The 27,176-nt window shown below is 32.8% G+C and overlaps 5 protein-coding genes across 7 annotated transcripts; 3 read left to right on the forward strand and 2 right to left on the reverse strand.

Moving 5' to 3' along the window:
* The first annotated feature begins 3,228 nt into the window (after positions 1-3,228).
* On the forward strand, positions 3,229-7,452 carry LOC102606197 (acidic leucine-rich nuclear phosphoprotein 32-related protein). 2 transcript variants are annotated; one of them, XR_368927.2, is made up of 3 exons: positions 3,229-4,576; positions 6,209-6,746; positions 6,947-7,452. XR_368927.2 is itself a non-coding variant. In XM_006366927.2 (2 exons), exons 1-2 carry the CDS (start codon positions 3,470-3,472, stop codon positions 6,476-6,478), a joined length of 1,377 nt encoding a protein of 458 aa, XP_006366989.1. In that variant the 5' UTR covers positions 3,229-3,469; the 3' UTR covers positions 6,479-7,448. The 2 variants fall into 2 exon arrangements, 1 of the variants encoding a protein (XP_006366989.1); XM_006366927.2 differs by having other exon boundaries at positions 6,209-7,448.
* Positions 7,453-7,719: 267 nt separating this feature from the next.
* LOC102578315 (uncharacterized) lies at positions 7,720-8,532 on the forward strand. The gene has a single exon (XM_006366928.2). It carries the CDS (start codon positions 7,776-7,778, stop codon positions 8,235-8,237), a length of 462 nt encoding a protein of 153 aa, XP_006366990.1. The 5' UTR covers positions 7,720-7,775; the 3' UTR covers positions 8,238-8,532.
* A 602-nt stretch (positions 8,533-9,134) lies between these two features.
* LOC102580616 (proline-rich receptor-like protein kinase PERK1) lies at positions 9,135-14,247 on the forward strand. 2 transcript variants are annotated; one of them, XM_015305187.1, is made up of 9 exons: positions 9,135-9,451; positions 9,709-10,623; positions 10,964-11,506; positions 11,978-12,064; positions 12,232-12,302; positions 12,412-12,488; positions 12,736-12,883; positions 13,199-13,360; positions 13,820-14,247. In XM_015305187.1, exons 2-9 carry the CDS (start codon positions 9,813-9,815, stop codon positions 14,105-14,107), a joined length of 2,187 nt encoding a protein of 728 aa, XP_015160673.1. In that variant the 5' UTR covers positions 9,135-9,451; positions 9,709-9,812; the 3' UTR covers positions 14,108-14,247. The 2 variants fall into 2 exon arrangements, with proteins under 2 accessions (XP_015160673.1, XP_006366995.2); XM_006366933.2 differs by lacking the exon at positions 9,135-9,451 and having other exon boundaries at positions 9,461-10,623.
* Positions 14,248-15,003: 756 nt separating this feature from the next.
* On the reverse strand, positions 15,004-16,423 carry LOC107058932 (uncharacterized). The gene is made up of 2 exons (XM_015305182.1): positions 16,008-16,423; positions 15,004-15,303 (listed from the first exon to the last, which is right to left on the reverse strand). Exons 1-2 carry the CDS (start codon positions 16,355-16,357, stop codon positions 15,177-15,179), a joined length of 477 nt encoding a protein of 158 aa, XP_015160668.1. The 5' UTR covers positions 16,358-16,423; the 3' UTR covers positions 15,004-15,176.
* Positions 16,424-22,306: 5,883 nt separating this feature from the next.
* LOC102578641 (protein AE7-like 1) lies at positions 22,307-26,675 on the reverse strand. The gene is made up of 5 exons (XM_006366929.2): positions 26,420-26,675; positions 25,561-25,666; positions 24,193-24,292; positions 22,871-22,916; positions 22,307-22,571 (listed from the first exon to the last, which is right to left on the reverse strand). Exons 1-5 carry the CDS (start codon positions 26,532-26,534, stop codon positions 22,471-22,473), a joined length of 468 nt encoding a protein of 155 aa, XP_006366991.1. The 5' UTR covers positions 26,535-26,675; the 3' UTR covers positions 22,307-22,470.
* Between the last annotated feature and the right edge of the window lie 501 nt (positions 26,676-27,176).

Genomic DNA, 27,176 nt, shown 5'->3' on the forward strand with positions numbered 1-27,176 from the left:
TTCCCGATCTTCAGTTCAGCAGCATCAGTGGTGAGTCCTCATTCTTCGAGGACTAGTGACATGTTTATCTTTATCGCTTTTAGTCTTTAGTTTCAGTTTTGCTAGATCTAGTTGGGGCATGTCCCAATATTTCTAGTCAGTTTAGAGGCTTATTTCAGACATAGATAGATTCAGCTTAGTATTGGGTTAATATCTTCCTTGTATTAAACTCATCAGTTTTCATTTATCTCAGTTATAGTATATGGGTATTCCCCATCTTTTCATCTTATTTATGATTTAGCTTTCGCATAGTTTCTATTATTCAGATTATATTTAGTATGCTCATGATCATGCCAGCACGGTTAGCTTGGGATCACTTGTGGTCCTAGGTCCCGTATCCGCGTCTCGGGATAGCTCGGGGCGTGACAATAATAAATATATTAAAAATTATATGGAGAAGATATTCTTATTATGGTTGTTAAATTCATACCACAAATTTTTTTTTCCAACTAAAATTTGAGTTGATCTAAAATAAATTAGTCAAAAATCTTTCATTTCTAGGTTATAGCCACTTTCGGGACTTGTGGTTATCAAAGAGAAAATGTGTACTCATTGTGAGGTTTGATGTTTTTATGAATTTTTATAGGTATCAAAGAGATTTTTCTTTGTCGTAATTTGTTTATTTTTCACTTGGCCTAATTTTAATTAGGTAAAAGAGTTCTCGTATCTAGGTGTTTAAGTAGGTGATGGGTTGGAACGTGATATTTTAATTATAATGTCTTTGAATTTACGGGAGATTGCTGGTAATTTTATTTATGAGTGGTAGTGTAAAGTCAAAAATTTATTTCCTCGAAATCAAGTTCATTTTCTGAAAATTAAAGTTAGTCAAGGTCCATTTCTTTAAAATTAAACTTAGTCAAGATTTATTCTTCCGAATTAATTAGTTTTGTTCCCTGAAATTAACGTTGGTCAATATATATTCTCCTGAATTAAAAGGCATTTACTATTCAAACTTTATCATCTATCTATATATACGTGTTGAGATTTCTCTTGTCAATATAGAGAAATTCCTCTCTTCTTCCTCTTCTTCAACAACGTTTTCTAATTGCTCTCTTCTTTTTCAAAGTTTTCTTTTCTTTTTATTTTTCTAGGTATCTACATAATTTTAAAACTTTCAGCTATTAGTGCACGTGTTTGAAATGAGTTTATAATCCTGATTCTAGAACACACTTTTGTTCGCTTCTTGCTGCTCCTGCTAATGTTGTTGCTATCTCCTCTTTTGCTCTTTTGTGTGCGTGCGTACGTGTGTATTTATTATTAAATAACGTGATACACATGTGCAAAGCACGTACATTAAACTAGTACTATATTGAAAACACGAAGGTCCTTAGAAATATTATTTAAACTTTTGCTCTTCATTAAAAAAACTCGCTTTAGACAAAATAATCTTTTCACATTTTTTCTACAATTATGATATCATTATTTTAATGATATTAAATATTAACTATAATACATATTAAAAGTTACATGGAGAAGATTTTCTTATTATGATTAAATTCATATAAGGAAAATTCTTTTCCAACTAAAGTAGACTTGATCTAAACTAGTCAAAAATCTTTCATTTTTAGGTTTTAGCCATTTTTGGGACTTGTGGTAATCAAAGAGAATAAATATGTACTCACTGTGAGGTTTGATGTTTTTATGAATTTTCAAAGGTATTAAAAAGATTTCTTTTGTAGTAATTTGTTTATTTTCCAAATTGCCTAATTTTAATTGGGTGAAAGGGTTCTTGTATTGTATGTGATGGATTGGGTTGTGACATTTTAATTATATTGTCTTTGAATTTACGGGAGATTGCTGGTATTTTTATTTATGAGTGGTAGTGTAAAATCAAAAATTTATTTCCTCGAATTAACCAAGTTCATTTTCTGAAAATTAAAGTTAGTCAAGGTTCATTCCTTTGAAATTAAACTTAGTCAAGATTTATTCTTCCGAATTAATTAGGTTTGTTCCCTTAAATTAACGTTAGTCAATATATATTCTCCTGAATTAAAAGACATTTACTGTTCAAACTTTATCATCTATCTATATATACTTGTTGAGATTTCTCTTGTCAATATAAAGAAATTCCTTTCTTCTTCCTCTTCTTCAACAACGTTTTCTAATTGCTCTCTTCTTTTTCAATGTTTTCTTCTCTTTTTATTTTTCTAGGTATTTATACAATTTTTAAAACTTTCAACTATAAGTGCACGTGTTTGAAGTGATAAGCGCACGTGTTTGAAGTGATAAGCGCACGTGTTTTGAGTGAAGTTTATAATCCTGATTCTAGAACATGCTTTTGTTCGCTTCCTGCTGCTCCTGCTAATGTTGTTGCTACCTCTTCTTTTGCTCCTTCGATACGTGCCTGATCGAAGTCTTGCTTTATTCATATTTTTCCTGAAAAAGTCATACTTCTACTCTCTTTCTTTCATCGCATTCCTGCTAAAGTTACTGCTACCTCCTCCTTTAATTTGCTCATTCGATACGTGCCTGATCGAAATCTTACTTTATTTATATTTTTTATTGAACGGTCATACTTCTGCTCTCTTTCTTTCCACATTTCTATTCAATTGAAATCTCTTTTAAAATAGTGATTTGCCACGATATAATATTTTTAATAATTTATTTGTTATTTTAATTCTAATTTATTATCAATATCTTACTATTTTCCTATCTGAAAGTATTTTATCTTACATAGATGGAAAATAATTATTGTAAATTTTACTGTAGTTATGGACATGCACAAATAACAATTATAGTATCATCATTCATCAGTTATAAAAGGTATGCAATAATTTTTTCACTTATATAGGCAAAAAAAATTAAAATAAAGAGTTCTTTTTCTATGTGAAAGAAAAAAGAAAAAGAAAAAAAAAACTTTTTGTGCAAAGGCCAGTGGTATTTCCGTGATATTAGAGAAACATAAGGGTATTTTTATACATCCCCGATATACAAGCGTCAACAGTGACGTGTCCGTTCTCATCAATAACAAAATAAAAAACGAGTCTCTAGCATTTTGATAAAGAAACACACGGTACTTCAATCTCGGCCGTTCATTTGTATCCACGTCATCGATCCGTGTTTCTCAAAATCAGCGGTGGTAAATTACCCTCTCAACAAACACATATTAACCATGACTCTGGTTAGTTAACTCAACCCTGATTACTCTTTTTCTCCCAACCCTGACTCGACCTCGAGTTTTCTCGACTCGCCTCCCCCAATATCAAGCGATAGTGTGTAAACTTGTTAGAGAGAGAAACTAGAGAGAGAAAGAAAAAAATTAGGTTTTCTATGCATTTTCCTGCGCCGACGAAGAAGATACCGGGAAAGTTTGAGGTATTTTGAACTTTTAACGCTGTTTAGTTTCGACGTTTTGGCTCTCGGATATCGTTTTTGGTGGTCCTGTAGTTTTTCTGAAAATTTGTATTTATATGAGTTGTGGTTCTGATTGATGGACGAGATTTGGGAAAGAGCGGTGGAGACGGCGTTAGACGGCGAGAGAAACTTTGGTTCTGTGAGAACCCTAACGTTGGACGGAGCGGTGAAGTGTATTCATGGTAAGTTGGCTCCTCCGTCGATTTTCGAAAGGTTTCAGAATCTAGAGCACCTTTCGATTGCAAACACCGGTGTTACATCGCTTGAACAGTTTCCTAGGCTTCAGAATCTACAGAAGTTGAATTTATCGGACAATAGAATTGCTGGAGGGCTTGAGTTCCTTGTAGAGGCTGGTTTAAATTCTCTTAGGGACCTTGATTTGTCTAATAACCGGATTCAGGATATCGATGATCTTCGGCCTTTCGCTGAACTCAGGCTTGTCTCGCTTGATCTCTATGAATGTCCCGTGACGAGGGTTAAGGATTATCGATCTAGGGTTTTTGGTTTGATTAGGTCGTTGAAGTATTTGGATAAGATGGATGCAGAGGGTAATGAGAGGCCTGAATCGGATGATGAGGAGGAAGATGAAGAGGAGGATGAAGAGGATGATCCAGGGAGCGGGGAAGTTGATGGAGAGGATCGTCCGTTCAGGATGACGAATGGACATAGGGTTGAGAGTGAAGGGGTCGTAGATGTGGATGAAGAAGAGAGTGATGCTGATGAGGAGGAGACAGAGATAACTAGAGTGACTAATGGGTCAAAAGGGGATGGTTCCAGTCACTCAAACGGTTTTAGAGTAGAGGCAGCTTCTGATGGAGAGGAGGATGATGACGACGAGGATGATGAAGATGAGGACTTTGTGGAGGAGATAGATGAAGAGGGAGATGAAGATGATGTTGTGGAGGTTCATGAGATAGAAGACAGTGATGAGGATGAAGATGGTGTGGAGGATGATGATGATGACGACGATGACGATGAGGATGAAGAGGAAGTTGATAACGATGATGGGGATTTTGCTGAGCCCGAAAGTACTGGGAGGTTGAATAGCACAGAAGGAGAGATTGATGGGCATGAACATGGGGAAGATGATGCAGATGAGGATGATGATGGGGAGACAGGGGAGGAAGAGCTAGGTGTTGACGAGGATGGAGATTTTGAAGATGATGAGGATGCTGAAGATGAGGTGAAAATTTCTCCTCTTTTAGTTGGTTATTTCTTGTTTCATTTTAATGTATCACATGCCATAACTTGTTTTGTTTAATGTCTTTTGCTTGTTGCATAACTTATTCTGCATTCTTTTTTCTGATGGGTGAATTGTTTATTTTGTGTTAAGCTTTGTTGTTTCTCTTGTTATTAGTTTTATGAAAATGCATGATTGATTTGCTTACTACTGCTAAAGAATTGTTGAGTTCATAATGTTTTGGAACTCCATAGTGATTAATCAATTTGTACACTGATTGCTTTTGGAAATACCAGTAATTTTGGCTGACTTGTTGGTGGGATCTGCCCTCAGGTTACTCTGAACCTGGAAGTTTGGTGTACAGATTGATTCTGTTACCTTCAAAACCAAGCTGATTTATTAGATTATGGTGGTGTGTAATATATATTATTCTGGTTGAAGCTGTGTATTCTACAAAATATCTGATGCAGGTACCCATCTAGGATTAATCATTCCGAGTCTACCTGAACTATAATTTTGTTTAGAAAACTGACTAGAGTCACTAGCTAATTGATTTTAATAGACGAATCAAAACTTGCAAGAAGATTGTTGAATGGTGTCGGTTTTATAATTTATATGATACTTGCAGCTTTATCTACGTGCTCTTCCTTTAGTTATATGATTATATTCTGCGTGGCCAGTCTAATATCCACTGGGAACTTTGATTTTGGCTGAGATTGTAACTGTATTTTGTTTTCTTACCCAAATAGTAAATTGTGATTTGTTAGGTGAGAGTTTTGAGGGTTCTTTTTCAATTTTTGTGCTTGCTATTATACTAGAGGAGCAAATGTTATGAGGTTCAAAGTGAAAAAAATTTAGGTGATTTTCCATGTCTTTGGTGTTGCTGTTGTGCTATTATTTCCCCCCCTTCTACCTGAATGGCTTGCTGTTTTATGCACTATCTCTTGATTCCCATTGAGCTTCGCTTGAAACAACTCCCCTGAATCTGTTTTTTGGTCTTCCGCTATTGGCATACGGTACTAGTATCCTTTATTTAAAGAAAAGAGGGCAGGGTTATGGTGTTTTTAGTCCTTTCATCTTTTTGTTGATTGTAAGTTGATGTCCTAAAAATTAAACTTTGACACTGTTTTCTTTGATTTCTCTCTTTTTTGCCATCATTATCCCATTCTTCAAGAAGGTGACTGTCAATTGCCAACGTATAGGGAATCTTACCTTTAAATGATGTCTATTTGCCATCCTTTTTTATCAAGTGATTATCCCAAGTTAAAATTCATTTTCTTGTTTTCCACTTCTTTGCTATTTGTATACTGTGTTTCTTTTCTGGAAGGGTCTGTCAAATTGCATTGCTGAAGTCTATGGGTAATTCGACCTTGTTGCATCCACTGCTTGTGTTCCTTTGTTCTGTTTTTTCTGCATGTATTGGTTATTTTTGTCTTCTTGCTTCTGCTATGATCTTGTTTGACTCTGTATTCACCTCTTGGAAAAAACTGTATTTTTTTTGTGGCATAGTTGGGGTGATCATTATTATCTTGTTGTGTGTCAAAGTTGTGTTATGGATTTTGTAGTTGTTGAGTTACTTTTATTTTTGATATGGTGGTAAATAGGGAGGTTTACTGATTTTGTTATGAATGGCAGGAAGAAGATAATGGGAATGGCTACCTTGTTCAACCAGTTGGTCAGGTTGTAGTAGATGATACCGAAGGCAGTGATGTGGAGGCAGTAATTGGGGATGAAGATGCGGATTTGGAGGAAGATGTTGATGATGAAGAGGATGATGATGGTGAAGTTCAGGAGCAGCCACCATCGTCCTCTCAGAAGAGGAAGAGAGATGATGAGGATGATGATGGCGGGGACGACAAAGACGACGAAGAAGAAGAGTATTCAAAGTCATCCAAGCACCGTTAGAAGCAATATCTGAAAGTGATGATGGTGGTAGTTGACTTTTGAGCATGTCTTTGTTGGATAGCAACAGATGTTTTGGTGGGAAATTCAGGTGTAGGATGATGGATGATATAGAAATGTTCAAAAGGTGGTTAGTAAATATTGGCGGTCTTGGTTTGGGTGCAGTAGCCGTTGCTTAATGACAGTTATTCATGAAGAGGGAATCCTAGTTTGTTGGAGGGGAATTTGAATTTGATGGGAAAATCTTTGGCTAGTTCTGCTATAGTAGTAGGTGATAGAAACTCTTTATTTTCTTCTTAAATTAAAAAGGAATGCTTTGCTGCCTTTTAATATGGGGGATAGTTTGAAATTGGCTTTGTAAAACCGCTTTGTGGATAGTTGTCTCTGTTAAGTGTGACCGTTTATGACTGTTGAGATGATGATGAGCCTACTTTTACATTAGAGCGAGCTAATATTTTTTGCAACTCGCAGGTGGTGCCAGATGTCAGTCAGCTAATTGTGTTTGCTCTCCATTTCCATGTGAGCGAGAGGAACGATGACATGATATGATAACCCACCGGCTCAGAATATATTTCTATTTAATAAAGAAAAAGAAAAAAGAGAAAGCAATGGTCCCAATCCAACAAAAAAGGAAAAAAAATTCCCTGCTTATTTTGTGCAACTAAAAAAATGCTGTTTTTAACCCACTTGGCTTGAGATGGGATTGGTTGTGTCGTCGGATTAATGGGCTTGGAAGCCCAAAATGATGGAAGAGAATGGGCTACAAGGAAAGGTGAAAATGGTCAACTTGGGCTTGTATGCGCGTGAGCTTCACGAAGCCGCAATGGCATTGCTGGTTGATCGTTCTAATGGGATTTGATTCCACTTTGTTTATGTACAATTTTTAAAGCAAAATTACGAAGACATGTAGCGCGTGCGCTTGGATTTGTATTAATTTATTCAATTCAAATGAATGCAGACTACATATTCTCTCCGTCTCTCTTTTAGTAGCCCCCCCTCAATTATTTCCAGACTTCAATTTAAACATAGTATTTTAGTTTTTGAAAATCACGACTTTAATTAAAACATAGTATTTTAATTTTTGAAAATCACGTAATTAAAATCTAAGTACAATTATTTGGTGGTAAGCGTTTGATTTTTTGCACTTGTAATTATCATGAAATCCCCAATTTTTATTTTTTAAAAAATAGTAACACAAAAAAATAATAAAAATAAATAAGTAGGCAAAAAATTACTATATTGCAACGTCCCATACAAATACTAGATTGTGTTTTCTTATCAGGAACTCAAATATATCAAAATGTTACTCTTTGTATCTCCGAAATGTGTTCTCCCGTCAAAAAAACAAGAGCCCTACAATCCCAAATCAACACATCTCAAGATCCAATGTATGTCTAAGTCTAACCAAACAACCCCAATCGAAAAAATCGCCATAGGTGGTGGACTAATATCCACACCAGTAATTGGATGGTCACTTTACACTCTAAAAACAACAGGATGTGGGCTTCCACCAGGACCTGCTGGTTCAATTGGAGCAATTGAAGGTGTAAGTTACTTAGTTGTGGTGGGTATTGTGGGTTGGTCATTGTATACCAAGTCCAAAACCGGGTCGGGTTTGCCTAATGGACCATTTGGGTTGTTGGGTGCTGTTGAAGGGTTGTCTTACTTGTCGTTGTTGGCCATTTTGGTCGTCTTTGGGTTGCAGTTCTTGGAACAAGGTTCCATTCCTGGGCCACTCCCTACCGATCAATGCTTTGGCTAACATTTTATTAGTCTCAGGCGCGTCGAGATATGAGTTTAATTTTTAAGGTTTGTAGCGATGGAGTCATTGTGTTTTTAAAAATTATGAGTTTGTATCTATGGTTTATTGTAGTTTTCATAAATTTGCACTCCACCATGAAAGTATTGGATTCAGATCATGGACATATATATCTCTCTCTGCAAAATTAAGTTATTTATATATGTACTTTTTAATTGATACAATATTATCCGTTGTAGTTCATCTCAAAAATATTGAATGTTGAGTTATTTGTCTGTAATGGAGATTAATTTTTACTTAGTACTTTTTTTTAATGGTGTACTTGTATTAGAGAAATTTTACATGTTTCTATAATTTACAATAAAAATAGAACAAGAGTTGTACTTTTAACATTTTTACTTTACTTTTGAGTTTGTGCTTTTTTTTTTTGGTTGGTAAAGTAGATATTATTATAAGCTATTAAACTGGTTCCAATTAGAGTTTGTTACTTTTGAGTTTGTGTTTTGGTACTTTGGTATAGGCCATTGAATTGTTATCCAATGTTATGTGGTCTTGGTTTGTCTAGGCAAAAAATCAAAGGGACAGGGTTCTGTTCATTCATTTTTTTTTTCTCTTCAAATAACTTAACAATCGAAATTATATTTAGCAAGACATTGGTTTTTAAGGATATAGAACATACCTTATAATTATAATACAATAATATAAACTTATATTTATATAAATTTTATATATATATATATATATATATATATATCATTCAGAATCCAATATTAAATTCTACTTGCCTCATACGAATAGTACAGGATTAATACATAATCATATATTATATATATTTGTTATACAAAGATTATATTAATCATGTCGTATGTATATAATACACATATTCTTTTTGTCATTTTTATTTGTTAGACTAATACTACTTCTTACTTGTTGTTTATTTTTTTTGGATTCATATACGTCGATTTCAATCAGGAGTAGGGATAAACTAGAGTTACAAGTAAACATGATACCCTTAGCCGAACTAGAAAACTATTGACAATTGTTAGGTCATTAGAGAATTGGGTCTCCTCCAAATTTGAGGTGTTTAAAAGCACAAAAATTTGAGTGAGAGGAAAGAGAGAAAGGGACTTTCTCCCTAAGAAGGGAAAATCACATTGTTAGTCCCAATAAGATTTCTCTCTCCCTTTGAGAACCCTTCATTTTCGGTATTCATTCAGGTACATATTTTCTATTTTTATTACCTTTTTAATTTCTTTACTACAAAACTCCATTAACCAACTTCAATATAATTCAAAACGAATGAATATGGCAAACCTTCAATGAATCTTAATGCATATTGTATATATGCATTGTAATGTTTGAAGGATCTTGACTTAATTCAATTCGTTACATACGAATAATTTGTGTCACATTTTTTCTTTCATGTTGATGTGTGCAAGGTAATTTTTTTTTTCTTTGCATGGCAATGTATTAGGGGAATTGAGGAATTGTTGAGACAAACAATTAAGTGATTTTCCGGCAGCAGTTGCGTGTAGATTTCACGCACAATCTTGGCCGGAAGGTCAGCGTTTGGTTAACATGGAAGATTCTTCTCCTTCTCCTTCAAATTCTTCTTCTTCTTCGCCCCCTCTTGACTCTTCTCCCCCTCCTTCTCCTCCTGAATCTTCTCCACCACCGCCAAAATCTGACTCTTCTTCACCTCCACCACCAAAATCTGACTCTTCTTCACCTTCACCTCCACCATCGAAATCTGACTCTCCTTCACCACCACCCCCTGAATCATCACCACCACCGAAATCTGATTCATCTCCTCCTCCTCCATCCCCTAATCAATCACCCCCACCAAAATCCGAATCATCTCCTCCTCCTGCATCACCACCTCCTACAGAATCTTCTCCTCCTCCTCCATCATCTACAAATTTTTCTCCTCCATCGCCGAAATCATCTGATTCTTCTCCTTCTGATGACAATGACAACCCTAATACACAATCACCACCACCCTCCTTGAACTCTTCATCATCATCCCCACCACCAACCACGAACACCAAACCCTCTCCTTCCAAAAATACCTTCTTTAACGAACCTAATTCTCCTCCATCATCTACATTCTCTCCACCCACTCCAGAATCATCTCTATTTCCATCTGAAAAGGCGTTACCTACTTTTCCACCTTCACGAGATAATGCATCATCGAATAAATCACCTGGTAATTCCTTAGGAAGCAATAACTCGCCACCACATGAACAATCATCTTCCTCAACTGTCGCAATAGTAGCTGCAGTATCTGTGACAGGTCTATTAATTTTGGCCGTTGTCATTGTCTGCCTATTATGTAATAGAAAGAAGAAGAAACAACCATACTATGTCGATCCTGCACATCCACCAAAAGGTATGTTAATTATTATCTCAATTTCCCATTTTCACATAATGATTATTTACGCACAAGTTCAACTGAATCAATAACTTTTCATTTAGACATAGATATACATATCCTTCAAGATTAAATCTTGAATTCGTCTTTGAAATTAAACGTTATTGTAAGAATATTACATTGTATTTTCCTTAATTATTCAACTATGAAGTCAGATCTTTTTATAAATTAGGGTTTATTGATGTTGTCTTGTTGTATGTAACACCTATAGAAATTAAATAAGATGTTTTATATCGTCAATGTATATAAGTAAAATATATCGTACAATATAACTAAGTATCATTGGGAATTAGTGTAGGTGGTGATCCTTACTACAATACGGGCAATTATTCTAGTCCTCATACGGATCACATTGTTACATTAGCTCCACCACCAGGTGTAATGGGAACTCCTCAAGAAGGGGGTCGCGGGTGGACCCCGCCACCCCCTCCTCCAGCCGCGAATACGAGCAGTGAATTTAGCTCAGGTTATTCAAGCCATGTACCTGGAGGAGGGCCAGCTACAATACCATCTCCTAATTATGGTGGACTATCAAAAATTCAATTCACTTATGCTGACTTGGCAACCGCCACGGGTGGATTTTCGGAAGCAAATGTGTTGGGTCAAGGAGGGTTCGGATTCGTGCATAAAGGTGTTTTGACAGATGGAAGTGTAGTCGCGGTTAAGAGTTTGAAGTCCGGGAGCGGACAAGGAGAGAGAGAGTTTCAAGCTGAAGTAGAGATTATTAGTAGAGTTCATCATAGACATCTTGTTTCACTTGTGGGATATTGCATTGCTGATGGACAACGTATGTTGGTATATGAATTTGTTTCAAATGGAACTTTGGAGTATCACCTTCATGGTACGTATATTTATTTAGCTACAATATTTTGTTTCGAATATAATTTATGAGGACTAATATTTTTGTGGCTATTTCTAGGTACTAGACACAATTTTCACACCTATAGTTGAATATATGTAGATGTGACACATTTTTAGTTTTATTTAGAAACTTTTTTTTGTTTTTGTTTTAATAACATGCTAAAGTCTCTTTTCTTTGTCTTCTTTTTTTTAAAAAAGATTTTGTTATCTGTCAAATACTGTCATATGAAATGAAATAGAAGGAGTGTATTGACTATTTATCCACTCAAAGTTATTTAACTAGTGATTGCTGAGAGAATAAGTCGATGTTGGTTAATGGTGTGAAATAACATTTCCTGATATCGAAATTTCAAAAAATTTCTAATTAATATAAAAAATATTTAATTGTTGAAATACATTTTTGAGCAATTTAAGTATGAAAATCGAAATTAATTGTGTGGTGTGGTTGCAGGTAAAGGTCGACCTGTTATGGACTGGGGCCTTAGGCTTAAAATTGCTTTGGGATCAGCCAAGGGATTGGCTTACCTCCATGAAGATTGTATGAAAATTCCCTTTCTACCCTCTCGTTTCGAGTTAATTTCATGAAAAATAACTAAATTTCATCCACTATAATAACAATAATATCACAAAATTATCTTTCATCACGTTAAATAATTGAAATTTCATTTCTTATAATGCTAAAATTACAAAACTATTTATATGCAGGTCATCCTCGAATTATCCATCGTGACATCAAGGGTGCAAACATTTTACTTGATAACAATTATGAAGCCATGGTAAAAATGAGACATTTTATAACTTTCATTTGTATACGTATATTTTTTTTTGGTTATGCCAATAAAATAAAAAAAAGATTTACAATAATGTTTTTTTTTTGTTTATTAGGTGGCTGATTTTGGATTAGCTAAACTTACCGAAGACAATAATACTCATGTCTCCACTCGTGTTATGGGAACTTTTGGGTAAGAAAATTATATTTTCCCAAAATATTTACGCCGCGTAATTCATACTTTGTATGTAAACACGTAATTTAACTTATATTTGTGTATAAACATCTTTTATACACTTTATACAAGGTTGATATATTAGATACAATTTTGATCAGAAAAATAACAACTAATATAAGACAGACCGAACAATAGACGTAATTTTATCTATTTCATAATAAAAACCCAATAAAAGTTACTAATAAATTTTGTTATATTACAGGTACTTAGCTCCAGAATATGCATCAAGTGGAAAATTATCAGAAAAGTCAGATGTATTTTCATTTGGAGTTATGTTATTGGAACTTATAACTGGAAGAAGACCTTTGGATACTACCAATAAACTCATGGATGACAGTCTAGTAGATTGGGTAATTAATTTAATTTTTTCCTCATTTTAATATATTCTTAGAATTCTGAATCTATAGTTTATACGTTCCGAATTCTAAAAAAGATAGTTTAGTGATACTAAATAATATTAATAATTATTATATATATATACATATATATTAAATGAATTTCTTCATAACTTGAACTCCAACTCTGTCACTACATAGACATTTCATCTTTTCTATTATACATGAGGGTTTGGTAGTTATAATTCTATTACAAATGACCTTTTATGAAATTTTATTCTTTTATTCAAATTGTAACGGATTATCTTGTATCATGTCCTTCGTGAACAGGCTAGACCTTTCCTTACGAAAGCACTAGAAGAGAATAATTACGATGAGTTGGTAGACCCGCGACTAGAAGGAAACTATGATCCCGATGAGCTACAAAGGATGGTAGCTTGTGCTGCTGCTAGCGTGCGCCATTCTGCTAGAAGACGTCCTAAAATGAGCCAGGCAAGTCCTCTAAACTCTATATATTACAACAGTATTTTGTTCCTCGCATTAAAGTAACTGAATTTAAGTACCCACTATCAACAAAATCATACTAGTATTCATTTTTGTTACATTAAAATAACTAAACTATATGTGAATTTTTGGAAAGTCAAATTTCTTGCCCCAATGTCTTTTGGCCGCCCCCCCCCCCCAAAAAAAAAAAACTTATTATTTGTATTTTCTAAAATTTGACCTTCTCGTCATTTGTATTTTTTGAGTAATACACATATATAATTCAATTACTTTACTGTAACGAAAATAAGTATCATGACTTTACTGTTCAGTGAGCTAGTAACAAACAAAAGATATATAGTTAATGACTATATTGTTATAGAGAGTAAAGTTTAAGTGACCATACATGAAATTAGTTATATTATAGTGTTACATTTTGCGCTTATACATATTATTATGATAATTCAGATTTTACGTGCCTTGGATGGCGATTCATCTTTGGAGGACTTAAATGAAAAAGCTGGCAAGAACAACACGGCTAATTTTGGCGGTGCAAGTGGGCCCGCCTCGGATCTCTACGACACATGTGCATACAATGCTGACATGGTGAAATTTAGGCAAATGGTGATGACAAGTCAAGATATGAATAGTAGTGAATATGGTAACACAAGTGATTATGGACTCCATCCTTCTGACACTAGCAGTGAATTCAGCAGTGATTATAATCATTCTGGAGCACACAAGCAAGCAAAATGATCAATTTGATTTAAGGTGGAAGAATCGGGGTGTTGTTCGGACTCTGCAAAAATGTTGTCGTAGTATATGTAGGTGACATTTTTAAAGAGTTTGAAAGTAACATTGTTTTATTGAGAAAAAGGAGACTCAAGTATGGAATGGTTAAGTTCCTATATATATATATATATATATATACATTTACATAGGAAGTTAATGAAATATAATTACTACTAATTTAATTAGTTTTAATGTGCATATGATAATTGTAATATTATGCACGAATTAACCGGAAAAAAAAGAAAAAAAAAGATTGTTATATATATTTTGACGTTTTGTATCGATTATAGAATGCTGAACAAAATGATTATCAAGAACAAATACCTTATGCCTCTTATTACAGACTTTTTTGATCAGTTAAGTGGAGCACGATACTTCATAAAGTTAGATCATTTGTGAACAGGGTATTATCAAGGGCGTATTTTCGAGGGTGAACATATTTCTTTTTCTCGTGTTGGCTTTGCAAGTTCTTGCACAACTTTGATTTTATAAGTGTATTATATATTACTATATATTTATTATTTAATTTTTTTTTTTGTAGGGATTGGGAAAACTAATGAGAGATGAAACCTATGTGTTAAATTGACTAATTTTCAAAGTAAATACGATTTTAATCAAAAGTACTTATTTTATGTTATTAATCACATAAATTATCTTTTTATTAATTTGTGACCCAAAAATAGGGGATGATATGTATGCTTCGGGTTCAATTGAATTTATTAGTTTTGATCTAATTATTGAAATTGTCTTAACAAATACATTAAATATGTATATTCTAAGGTGATTTGCAACAAATATATACTTTATCGAAAAAGCTTTATTAAGGGGTGTTATTTTTAGATGATTATATTAGATATTGTAAGATAGATATTTATTTCAAACAAATTAAAAGAGATGACCAAACAACATTAATGAAAAAGAGAGGAAATAATGGAGTACCTAAATTAAAATAAATTCAAAAACATTATGAATACGAACCATCTAAACAAGAATTCTTGAACGATGAATAGCCGATTTAGATCAAAATTAATCTTCAATATCTCCATCCTTGAACAGGCCATCGTCTATAAGGATCGGGAAGAAACGTAGGCTGCCTTATTTTCTTCTTTTCCACAACCAACACTTCATCCGGCTTTTGTTGGATCTCACCATCTCTTTCCCTACACATAAAGTTTCAATAATTATTGATGATCTATATGTTAAAATTGCTGAAATTTTTGTAAATATGTTCTAAACCATAATTTCAACTCAATGTACAATTATTTTATTTGATCAATTTGATGTGTATTTTCGTTTATTTCTTTTTTTTCTGGAGCATTAATTTGACTAATCTTTAAAATTAAGGATTAGATCAATTCAAAAAAATTTAAATCAAAATTTAGATATTCAAAAACTGTACAAATATATTATAAGTTTCAATTCTCTAGAAACGAAAAGTGTCACATAAATTGGGAAACTGGTCACAACCAAAAGGTACTAAAATAAGACAAAGGTTGATCATCACACGACTATTTTTCCATCGAAATTTCTTACTGAAAAATGTTCAATGACTATTCCCACGGATATTTTAATTGAATTAGTGAGAAAAGAAAAAATGGTTAACGGATATTCTCAGTATTTCAATGAGAATCTGTTTTTCACCATGCCTTTTCCAGCTAGTCGATTTGATGGGAATGGGATGGAAAAATCATGTTTTATAGCACAAATTTTCTATCGATTCACAAGAAAAAACCTTTGTTTCTAGTAGTCTACCTCCGACCATAAAGTTGCAGGTTCGAGTCACATCAAGAGTAAAAAAGTGTGAGCTCCTAGGAATAGATGATGAAAAAAAATGAGTGCTAAGATAAAAGATTATTAATCTCACCATGATGAAGATTGCATCTTCTTCTTGTTCATCTTATCCACCACTTCCATAGACTTTTCCCCAACACCAACATGACTTTCTTCACTTGTTGTCATTTTCTTGAAAGAAAATACCTTCATTAGAAATACCCATGCTTTATTTTTCTTCTTCTTCCACTTACGTCTTATTATTGGGATGGCCTCATCATCATCATCAATAATTTCAACATGTCTCATAGATTGTGATATTCTCTCATAATAATCAGTATCTCCACAAGGAATATTAATTAACTCTGATGCTAATAGTGTGCTTTTGCTTCTTCCTAACTTTCTTATTGATGATTTTCTCTCTAGCTTCATGTTCAAATCCATTGTTACAATTCTTGATTTGTTTGGCTACTCACCTTTATGCTTATTGGCTTTTGTGCAAGGGGAGAATATATATTATTTGGTTATGTTGTTTAAAGTGGTTGGCAACAAACTAGGTAGCTTATATTTTGCATCTTTGACTTAATATGGTACATAGTATTTGGAGATGATTAGGCAAAAAGGATACTTTAAAAACTTAATTTGCAAAATAGATGTATAATTTATTTTTCATTTAAAAAGCTCCTTAATTTTGAAATTTAAAGAGTTTGAGGCAAGATTTCAAGTTTATTAAAATATACTTATATTTCTTCTTCTTTTTTCTAAAAGGCATTATACATAAATGTGCCTTTTAATTTGGCCTCATTTCACATTTATGTCCTTCAATTTTGGGTGTGCACAAATAGACAGTTAAACTTGTATAAAGTTGAACAAGTAGATACATGAGTCCTACATGACATAATACATGTAGGACATTACGTAGAATAAAAATTGTCACGTAGGATATCACTTAGGACATATATGTCTATATATAGTATAGTACTATTTTGTTATGTTGTTTAAAGTAGTTGGCAACGACTAGGTACCTTGTGTTTTTGCATCTTTGACTTAATATGGTACGTAGTATCTGTACTTATTCTACTTCTTTTTAATTGAAATTTAGTACTAAATAAATAATTAAAAAGTAGAGGGGTCTAGACCAATATATACATCCTTTTTTCTTTTCCTTTTTTTTTTTAAGGTATGATTTGGTTGCGGGAATTATAAATGTAGAGATTATATTATTTATGTACAACAACAACAACAACAATGCAGTATACTGTAATTTCACAAGATACATCTACGGAGGGTGATGTGTACGTAGTCCTATCCTAACTTTGTGAAGGTAGAAAAACTGTTTTCGATAGACCATTAGCTCAAATAAAACATATCAAACTTAAGTATAAAAAGAGCAACAAACAAAATTATTTATGCACACGTGGTGTATAATTAATAATCAACGGATTAATGTAATATAGTGAATAAAAATATAAAAATACCTAGCGATGTAATAATAATACAACTAATGGTATGTATAAATTACCTTAAAGACATATATTTGTCTTTAAGCAGTTCTGACCTATCGTTAACACACGTATTCTTTACATTTTATCCGACATAAAATTATTTACATGGATCCCAACTTAATTTAGTAAGATATTATTTAATACCATAAACCAAAACATGTATTAATTGTACATAGATTTCTTTTCTTATACAACTAATCAAATATTGTGTTAGCTATATGAGATTATTTTTTATAACGTAACCAAGTCAACCAAACTTGGTAGTGGTACTATTGTTTTTTTATGTGTTTTAAGTTTGTCAATATGGTAAAATGTGCCTCTCAATGTTGTTTAAAAGTGGGTTAAGTAAAGATCATTAGTACTTAGTAGTATTCTATAATGCCTGATAATTAATTAATTCAGTGTTAAATTAACTAATTCGAATAATAGAGTGTGGTAGGTTGTGGACATTTTTGTAAATTAATGGTAACTTGAAGTAGTCTTTTCTTTTGACTCCTCAATGTCGAAACGCTCTAAAATTCTATGCGTAACTTTTTTGAAAAATAAAATTGTCTTGATCTGATTTTTTCACGTCCAAACCAAAAAAACATTCAATTTGGACCAAAATTTTCATTTCAAAACAAATAATCATCAACGTATAATAATATCAAAACAACTTAAATAATTATTTTAATTTGGTAATTAAATGTGATAACAAAAAAAGGCAATAAGTTGCACTTATTTGTTGCGTTATAGGTCTCTGTCCCAAATTATGTCATATTTCGTTAATTGAAATCAAATTAAGTGGAATTTGACCATTTCAAAATTAAATATATATTTTTTAATCAAATTAACATGAAAGGAAATTACAATCTATAATAATATCGTATAACATTTGAATATCTAAAATTTAATTATAAAATGTTGGGTTAATATGATGCAGTTTAGGTTTGAAATTAGTCAAGTTAATTCTCGAGATTCAAATTATGAAAATTCATTTCGAATGGGGGGAGTATAATTTAAATTTTTTTACGTATTTGAAAATTTGAGCCTCGTAATTCTTGAGGCGTATGCATGTTTATTTCGATTGAAATTTCATCTACTCAAAATGTATCAATCTCGTCATTTTAATTGTATTTAGGTATTTTTATTTGTAATATCATTATACAGTATATTGTAAAATATTTCTATAAAATAAGTATTTTTGATAAGTTCATCGACAAGGAGATTGAAGCTCAATCATTGGCCAAAAGCAAAGTTTAGTGTCAAACTAACATTTCGTGCCAACCCTAAGGGGCTCTCTATATAAGTAATTGATTCATGAGTATATTTGATTAATTTGGCGCATAGTGTAAATATGTGCCTTTTTGTATTGTATCCTACTCAACTTTGCCCTTGTGCTATTGTATAGTTAACTTTGGTCAATTTTTCGGTGATGATAAAATGGTCTCCGTGTTAACAGGGTTGTCTTAACCCCTAGGCCATCAAAGCAGTTGCTTGGGGCCCTATTGATTTTTGGTCTATATTAATAACGAAATCATAAAGTCCTTTGAAATTAGAGTTGATTACTTTATTTTATATATATATAGATAGATAGTAGATCAAGTTATTTTTTCACTTCAAAATAGATTTGAACCAATTGAAGCATGTGAAAATATTTCTGGTTTCTTATTTAGTGGTAAATTGAGATCACTAGATGATGAGAATTAAAAAAAGACATTGTCTGAACCTTGAACTTTCTTTAACACATAATAGTTATTTTGATATTGATGGTTTAGATTTATTTTTAAATTAAAAGTGTTAAGAGAAACAATACAAGTAGAAGATAATGATCTAATAAAAATATTCAATCAAATAAAAAGACTTGATTCTTTTCCAACTACACATATTGCTTATAGAATAATGTTAAAAGTTCATGTAACCATTGCCTAAGCCGAAAGAAGTTTTTCAAAACTAAAATTGATTAAATCTTATTTAAGATCAACAATGTCTCAAAAGAGCTGATTGAATGGATTAGCTATATTATCAATTGAAAATGAATTATTAAAACAAATCAATTATACAACAGTAACTAATTAATGACTTCACATGTTAAAAAACTAGAAAAGTAGGTTTTAAATAAAAATATATATAGTGAAAACAACAAAATATTAGGACCCCTCTCTTAGATTTTGCTTTAGGCCCCTTGTCTTGTTGAGTCGGTTCCGTCCGTGTAAAAAAAGGGAGCAATGCAAGATACTCGGGTTAAGCCACTAAACTAAAGATAGCTAAAGGTGACATATTGAAGCTTTAATTAATTTCCTTAATGGGTTAATCCTCTACTCCTAAAAGGTTTTTATATCTAGTTACTCCGATTACTATAAGGTTTCCAAAATAAACAACTTATACTACAAATATATCTAAACCTTTTCCGTTTTAATTAATTAGCACATCCATTAATTTCCTTAATCCTACTCCTAAATGGTTTATATATCTAATTACTCCCATTCCTATAAGGTTTCTAAATTAACAACTCTTATATATATTTAAACCTCTAATTGTGCCTTGTACAAAACCTTCAATTCAACACCAATACACCCAACAACAAAAAATGGCAAATATTACTAATTACGTAGTGATTGCAATAGTCTTTTTTCTTATTTTGTTATTTTTCTACAAATTAACGAAAATGTTGTTGTGTTATAGAGTTAAACAACGACCATGGTCGAACGATGTAGAAGAATTCGTGCTTCCTAACGATGAAGATGAATTTGTATCGACAACACAAAGAACAACAACTATTGTTGAAGTAGTGATTGATATTTCAGATGAAACAATAACGACTCCATCAATTAAAGGGAAAAACAATGAGTGTTCTATTTGTATTGAAGAAATTAAGCATTGGGAGATGTTTTTGATTTTTCCAATTTGTTGTCATAGGTTTCATTATGCTTGTATTAGGCCTTGGTTAGAAGAAAATAAGACATGTCCTATGTGTCGTACTCATGTTCGTGATGCACCTTTGCAATATGCTGGGGATGACGATGATTTAATGGAGGACGATAATCATCAAGATTTACAGTCAAGTGAAATAGTTTGAAATTTTCACACAATAGGTGTATGAGTTTTTTTTCGTTCTTCTTTCTTTTAGTGGAGGGGCCGGGTGGGGTGAGTAGGAGATGTTTTTCCTAAATCTAATTGTAATAATTTTTAAAATTTCAATCACGTGTGTTTGAATTATTATTTTTTGTAAACTATAGGAAATTAAAGTATTCTAGATCATTCATTTAGAATGTAATGTTAGTAATGAAGTTGGTTGGTTACTTGAATTTTTATGTTGGAGAGAGTTTGATTCATCACCTCGTAATCTCCTCTCAATTTCCGCCCTCTTTTGTGAAAATAATATCACCATTAGAGATTGTGCAATGGGGAACTAATAATTCAGGGTGGTGTACTAGCTAGGAGAGCTTTTTTATGCGGGATGGAACTGTTTTAAAAAAAATCAAAAGCAAGATGAGGTGGGAGGCAAGTTAAATGTATTTTTAAAAAAAAATAAATTAAACCATATAGTAAATTTATTCACACTTTGAGCTGCACTGAATTAAAAAGTGATTACAACAACATACCTAAGTGAATTAATAACTAACACAATATACCTATATAATCCCACAATTTTTTTTAAAATGATAGCTTTTATAAAATTTGTCAAGTTAGAGGACATAGAAATACACACACAAAATTAAATCTATTTTTTTTTTATGAAATCACACATAAAAATATTTTATTAGAAAAAAAATAATACATAATTTTATTATATGCTTTTCCTTAATATGTCGGAACTCCTATTCCTAAAAAGTTTCCTAAATTTTTTTAATTCCCAATCCAAAAAGACTTGAGACATATGCTTTTTAACAATCGGTTAATCCTAATAGGTTTCTAAATCAAGACTTCAATTATAAACCCTTCCCTTCCCTTTTTCCTATATTCAAAACCCTTGCTTGACACTTCTTTTTAAGTGTTTTTCATATAAATTTTTAATCCACATAAAAAATAATACTATTAAAATGATGTCAATTAATCCTTATATTGTTCTGATTTTCTTAGCCTTGTTGTTATATGTGATCATAATGTTAACGATATATATTCGTAAGAAATCACTACCAGATTCAAACTATGTCTCGCGAATCGCGCCAGCTCGCGTTGTGGCAACAGAAAGAGTTCAGGCAACCCCATGTCCAATGGAAAAATCATCTATCGAAGTAGTGATTGATATTTTTGATGATGAAGAAGGAACAAGGTCCGAGTCCGAGCCAAGAGTTGTAGGCGTATACAGTGATTGTTGTATCTGCTTAAGAGAATTTGAACAAGACGATACATGTGGTGTGACGATACTTAATGCTTGCAGTCATAGGTTTCATTCTGCTTGTATTATTCCTTGGTTTGATGAGAACAAGACATGCCCCATATGTCGAACTCATGTTAATGTCGTGACATGTACTATGTGTAGACATTGAAATTTTGCGAACTCTACAAGACGTGTTCAATTCGAATTGGGACTCTAGAAGATGTGTTCAGTTTCAATTAGAATTCTTGGAGGCTACTCAACCCTAAACCCTAGTTTATGCGTACTAAATTCCCTTAAAAGGCATCTCAAAATGTCCCATAAACTCATGGGTATTTTTAAAGATCAACATCTCGAATATTTCACAAAAGTCATGGAATACTCATATAGAGGTCAAATCTAAATCATTCTAGTTCGAGAAATACGCCACTAACGGCTCTCGAATCATGAATAAATCTTAGGAAAGTAGAATCAAGGGAGGAACAAAATTGTACCTGCATATTTATCAATAAAGTTATGTTTCTCCTTATTTTATTGTGATTGCCATTTATTTTCTGTCACTTTAAAATTTATTGCAAACACTATGAATGATGAATAAATCACTTCATGTTAATCAACACTATCAAACAGATATTACTCCTAGCATTAAGAGTGATAAAATCTCGTAAAACAAATCCATGTCCAGATGACATTTGTTAAAAGACAAGTTGACCTACTATACAGTTTGTTAGGAAATGAAAGGCATAGTTCGTTTAAAGCTCACTTGAATAGAGACACTCGTCTACAAGCTGGCGAAGATTTGGGTTCTCCATGGCAGCAGCAACCCGTTCTTTATCATTCAACTGCTTATTAACTGCAAGTCAATGGTAATACAAAATGCTTAAACACAAATCTGAATGACCAGTGGTGAAATTTACTCCAGAATAGAACTAATACTAGATGCATTTTGCAGGTTAACTTGTCATGACCCTGTGGCGTCATTGTGAACAGACTCACTAGTCTGTTTTCAACTCAGTTGAGAAGTTTACACATATTTCTCAACGCCCATTATAAGATCATAACTCATAAGACTTGTATGTTGTATGTATGCCGCAATTAGAAGTTTCATTTCATATACAAATAAAATTATAGGTACTCTAAAATTAACTCTACCTGACTCTTCATCCGCATGAGATCCAGGAGACACTTTTATATCCACCTGTCACACAACAAAAATAAGGACTTAAGAGAAAATCAATTATATAAAAGTTGTGCATCACACTTTAGCAGTGCAAGTCAATTTTTAGATAGCACAATCTTAATTATCTTCCAGGAATTCATCGAATATAGGGAACATAGTTTGAGGAGAGCTTGAACTTAGATAACAAAAGCAACCATTATCACAATGATCCACCGTATTGTTTTGTTTTATTTATCATATTATAAAGTTAAAGAAACAATACTATCTATTATTTTGAAAAGGTCTCATTGTTTATTCAGAGATGACCATTCCAATTATATGAAAACAATCTGACTAGGTATCAAAACTGCTATTATACAAATTAAGATCTTATATACTTTGTTTAGACCACTTGAACTCCAAAGGCGACCCTCTCGAGTTTCCGGCTCTTTCCGTCATTGAAGTAGCCTTTCGTCGCCCTACCAAACGAAAGAAGTCACTATCAAACTTGTAGACTTGCTTTGCCGCGGAAAGCTCAAGTGAAAACCTATTAGAACTGTGGGCCTCACCTCTAAGAGGGTAAGGGTAGTGAGGCTTAGATTCCATAGAGTTCAACCTGCATTGGGTTTTAGTTAAGCCTACATCCATTTTAGAGTTGAGGTTGCACTTTATGAATAGATCTCCTTACCATATATCTGTCTCTCTTCCCACTCCCCCACCCACCCTCTCCTTTTTTTCACACTCTGTCTAATTTCCTCCTCTTTAACTCTCCAAACTTCAAAATCTCAGCATAGCAAATATATGTCGCAGATGTAAAATCTGTAAGAGGTGGCTGGCTTCTTAACATAAGGAAAGTTACAACATCGGAAATAGACTCTCTGTACCTCTAAGGTAGGAGTAAGGTTTGTGTACTCTACCCTCCCTAGACCCCACTTTGTAGGACCACACTAGCTATGTTGTTGTAATCACGGAAGCAAGATTATTAGATGCATAGATCAGAATAAAAGAGATTTTTAAACTACACCTTCTTTGATATTCTTGCAAGTAGTTATTGCAGGATGCTCCTTGAAAGTAAAAGTACACCCGTGTGCTCTTTCCGAGTTAATAATACACCATTTTTACCTTGCTCATTTGAATACATACTCTCCCTTACTCATTAAAACACGGAGTCCTCTGCTAAGTATATGGGAGATGTTTCGGAAAAGTCTAAAACTAGATATTCTTTCCTCAGATTAATTAAGTCAATAGACTACTATCAACAGCCAAAATCTAACACGACTTTATTTCGATCCAAGTCAGAGAAAAGGAACGCCACCTTAAAATGTGGAGGGAAGCAATTCTTCAACTTCTCTCTCAAACAGAGGCCAATGACAGTTGCCATGGTACAGTGCTGGATGGTTGGGGTGAAAGTTATCCTGCAAATAATTTTAAGAAAACGTAGATAAATAAGCAAAAGAAACATGAGTCAAGGAATTATGAGTAACTTGTTCATTATTCCCTCTGTTCCAGTTTGTTTGGAATAATTTGACTCCGCACAAAGTTTAAGAAAATATGCAGACTTTAAAACTTGTTGTTTTTAAATATCATTACATTTATGTGGCTATAAAAGATTTTCGTTAAATTTATTTGTTTTCTAATATAGAAATGTATCAATCTTTTAGGAATGGTAGAAATGTATCAATCTTTTAGGGATGGACTCATAAGAAAACAGTGCCAAGCAAAATGGAAATATTAAGGCTCAAGTCTAGTTTACAAAGTTAGAAGCTATTTTGCTCTAATCTTGTATTTTTGGGGTTCTTCTGCCCTATTTCGCTAATCACAGAAACATATTTGTTTACCATAACTTATAGGAAATTGCACGAATCTAGGATATTGTCAACTCAAGATAATGAACCAGGTAACTGTTTCCACATTAGTAAACACGAAATCTTTGGACATTAGATGTATATTCTGGTAAAATTGTATTGAATTTATTCATCAGTTTCAAATTCCACAAAGCGTAAATTAAAGCATAACTCGGAGTACATGACATCACATTGCTAGTAGAGTAAAATAAGGGTGGTGAAACTCCAAAAAAAAAAAATAGTTACCTCAACAAAGTTGGAAGTCCAACTCATTTCATGGCAAAACTGTTCATGAATTCCAAACAATACAACAATAACAACCTACACATTGTAATCCCACTAGTGGGTTGGGTTTTGGGGAGGTAACCCCTGCCTCGCAAAGGTAAGAGAGTTTGTTTTCGAAAGACCCTCGGCTCAAGTATAGCAAATCAAAGTAGTTATGAGAAAGAAAATACAACAGCAAAGAAAACATGACAACTAATAAGGAAAGCAATACAGAGCATTCAGAAAAAATAACAATTAAATGAATTCTAAGCAGTGAGCACGAAAAAATTTAACTCCAACACAAATACGCTGGATTTTCAACAGTGACTAGAGAGAAGATGATCACTGGGTATGTTGTTGTTTTTGTCGTGACCAGAGTGAAGATGACTTATATGACTAACTATAAGTTTACACGACTCACCAATCAGTTAATCGAACAAGATATGGCTAAAACACGTCACGTTTCTCTCCTTTTTCCTCCCTTATTTGGAAACGAAAAGAATAAACAAGCAATATTTTATTTGGATATATAATAAACAAGGTAATATAAGAATCAAAGGTCACAATGAACATACAGAATGCGTCCAAGCTTCTCGTCAACAGTTATGGACTCCTCGGAGAGTACACTCAGCTGCTCTAAAGAATATGGATGCTCCGGATCTCTTATATCCCTCACAAAATGTATCCACTTTTAAATCAAGGATCACATCAACTTCAGACTCGGTAGATTCAACAAACAATTAAATTACAGAAAATCAAACTCTAAATTTCACCCAATAAAAAAAACAGAGATATGGCAAAAAATGATCATAGTAAATTCACAAACATTTAAACTACAAAAAATTGCAATTCCAAATTTTAGTAAATAATAAAAAGTGGAAAACAAAATATGAACAAACCAAATGATATACCTAAGTTTCTTCCTGTTCTTAATTTTTCCAGTAGAAATCTTCAGCTAAAACAACGTAATTTTGAAATTGCAGCTAGAACTCCAATTTAGCTGAAACATTCAAAAAAAAAAAAAACACACACACACACAAGAATAGCAAAGAGGATGACATTAAATTCACAAACATTTGAACTACAAAAAATCGCAATTCCAAATTTTATCAACAAACTAAAATTTGAAATAGCTAAGTTACTCCTTTATTTTTCTTACTCATTTTCTCCGGTAGAAATTTTCAGCGATGAACTCCGATTTAGCTGAGCATTCAAAACACAGAGAAATCGCAAAAAATTGTAAAAATCGAGAGAGAAATTCACAATCTACAAAAAAACACAGTAACTCCAAATTTCAGCAAATCAACATACTAAAACTGAAAAAAAAAATAGCTAAGTTTCTTCAAATAAGTAGAAATTTTCTACCAGAGTCGAAATTACAGCTATGAACTCCGATTTAGCTGAAGCATTATAGGAGAGAGAAGAAAAGGATATCATAAATTTCGAGAGGATCAACAGCGTCATCGGCGTGAGGAAGATCATCAACACGAGCGATTCGTTCCTTCTTAGCGTGAACCACTGGATTTGCATTGATCAGTCCCAAAGTCATCTCGCCTAATTTTTTTCTAAATACACCCCCCTCGTTCTACTGCTCTAAATATATATGGTCCGAGATTTTTTTTCATTTATATTTTGTTTTCCGATTGTTCTTCGTCCATATTAAAACACGATTAAATTTGAATGTACACTAATTATCTGAATTATGAAAATTTTAAGAGCTAATCAAATTAAAATTAAAAAAAAGGGTCTAGGTCCAATTGCGCACAAAGTTCACGGACTCTGTGTCTCGCTTCTCGTTAAAACAACTGGCGATTTTTATAGTTATATAAAGTTGTCTGCTGGTGACCAGTGACCACTATACGTAACACGCTACCAAATAGTTAGTACAGTACTTGTATATATAAAGACAAAAATGATGCTTTAGCAATATAGAAATGAAAGAAATCTTAATAGTTTAATTAGTTGGCTATTTAAATTTTGATAAGAGTTTGATTTTCGTTGAGTTTTTTCCCATTTCTCTTTTCCCTAATCCTAAATATATATATATATATATATATATATATATATATTATTTTTTTAAAATTATTTTTTTATCCGCAAACGATGTGAGAATTCAATAGTAGTAGGTTCAAAATATTTTCTTGCTATTTATATAGTTTTTATTTTTTTAATTTGTTAAAAGTAAACAAAT

Source organism: Solanum tuberosum, unplaced genomic scaffold, assembly GCF_000226075.1.
Source record: "Solanum tuberosum cultivar DM 1-3 516 R44 unplaced genomic scaffold, SolTub_3.0 scf00711, whole genome shotgun sequence".
Classification (NCBI taxonomy): Eukaryota; Viridiplantae; Streptophyta; class Magnoliopsida; order Solanales; family Solanaceae; genus Solanum; species Solanum tuberosum.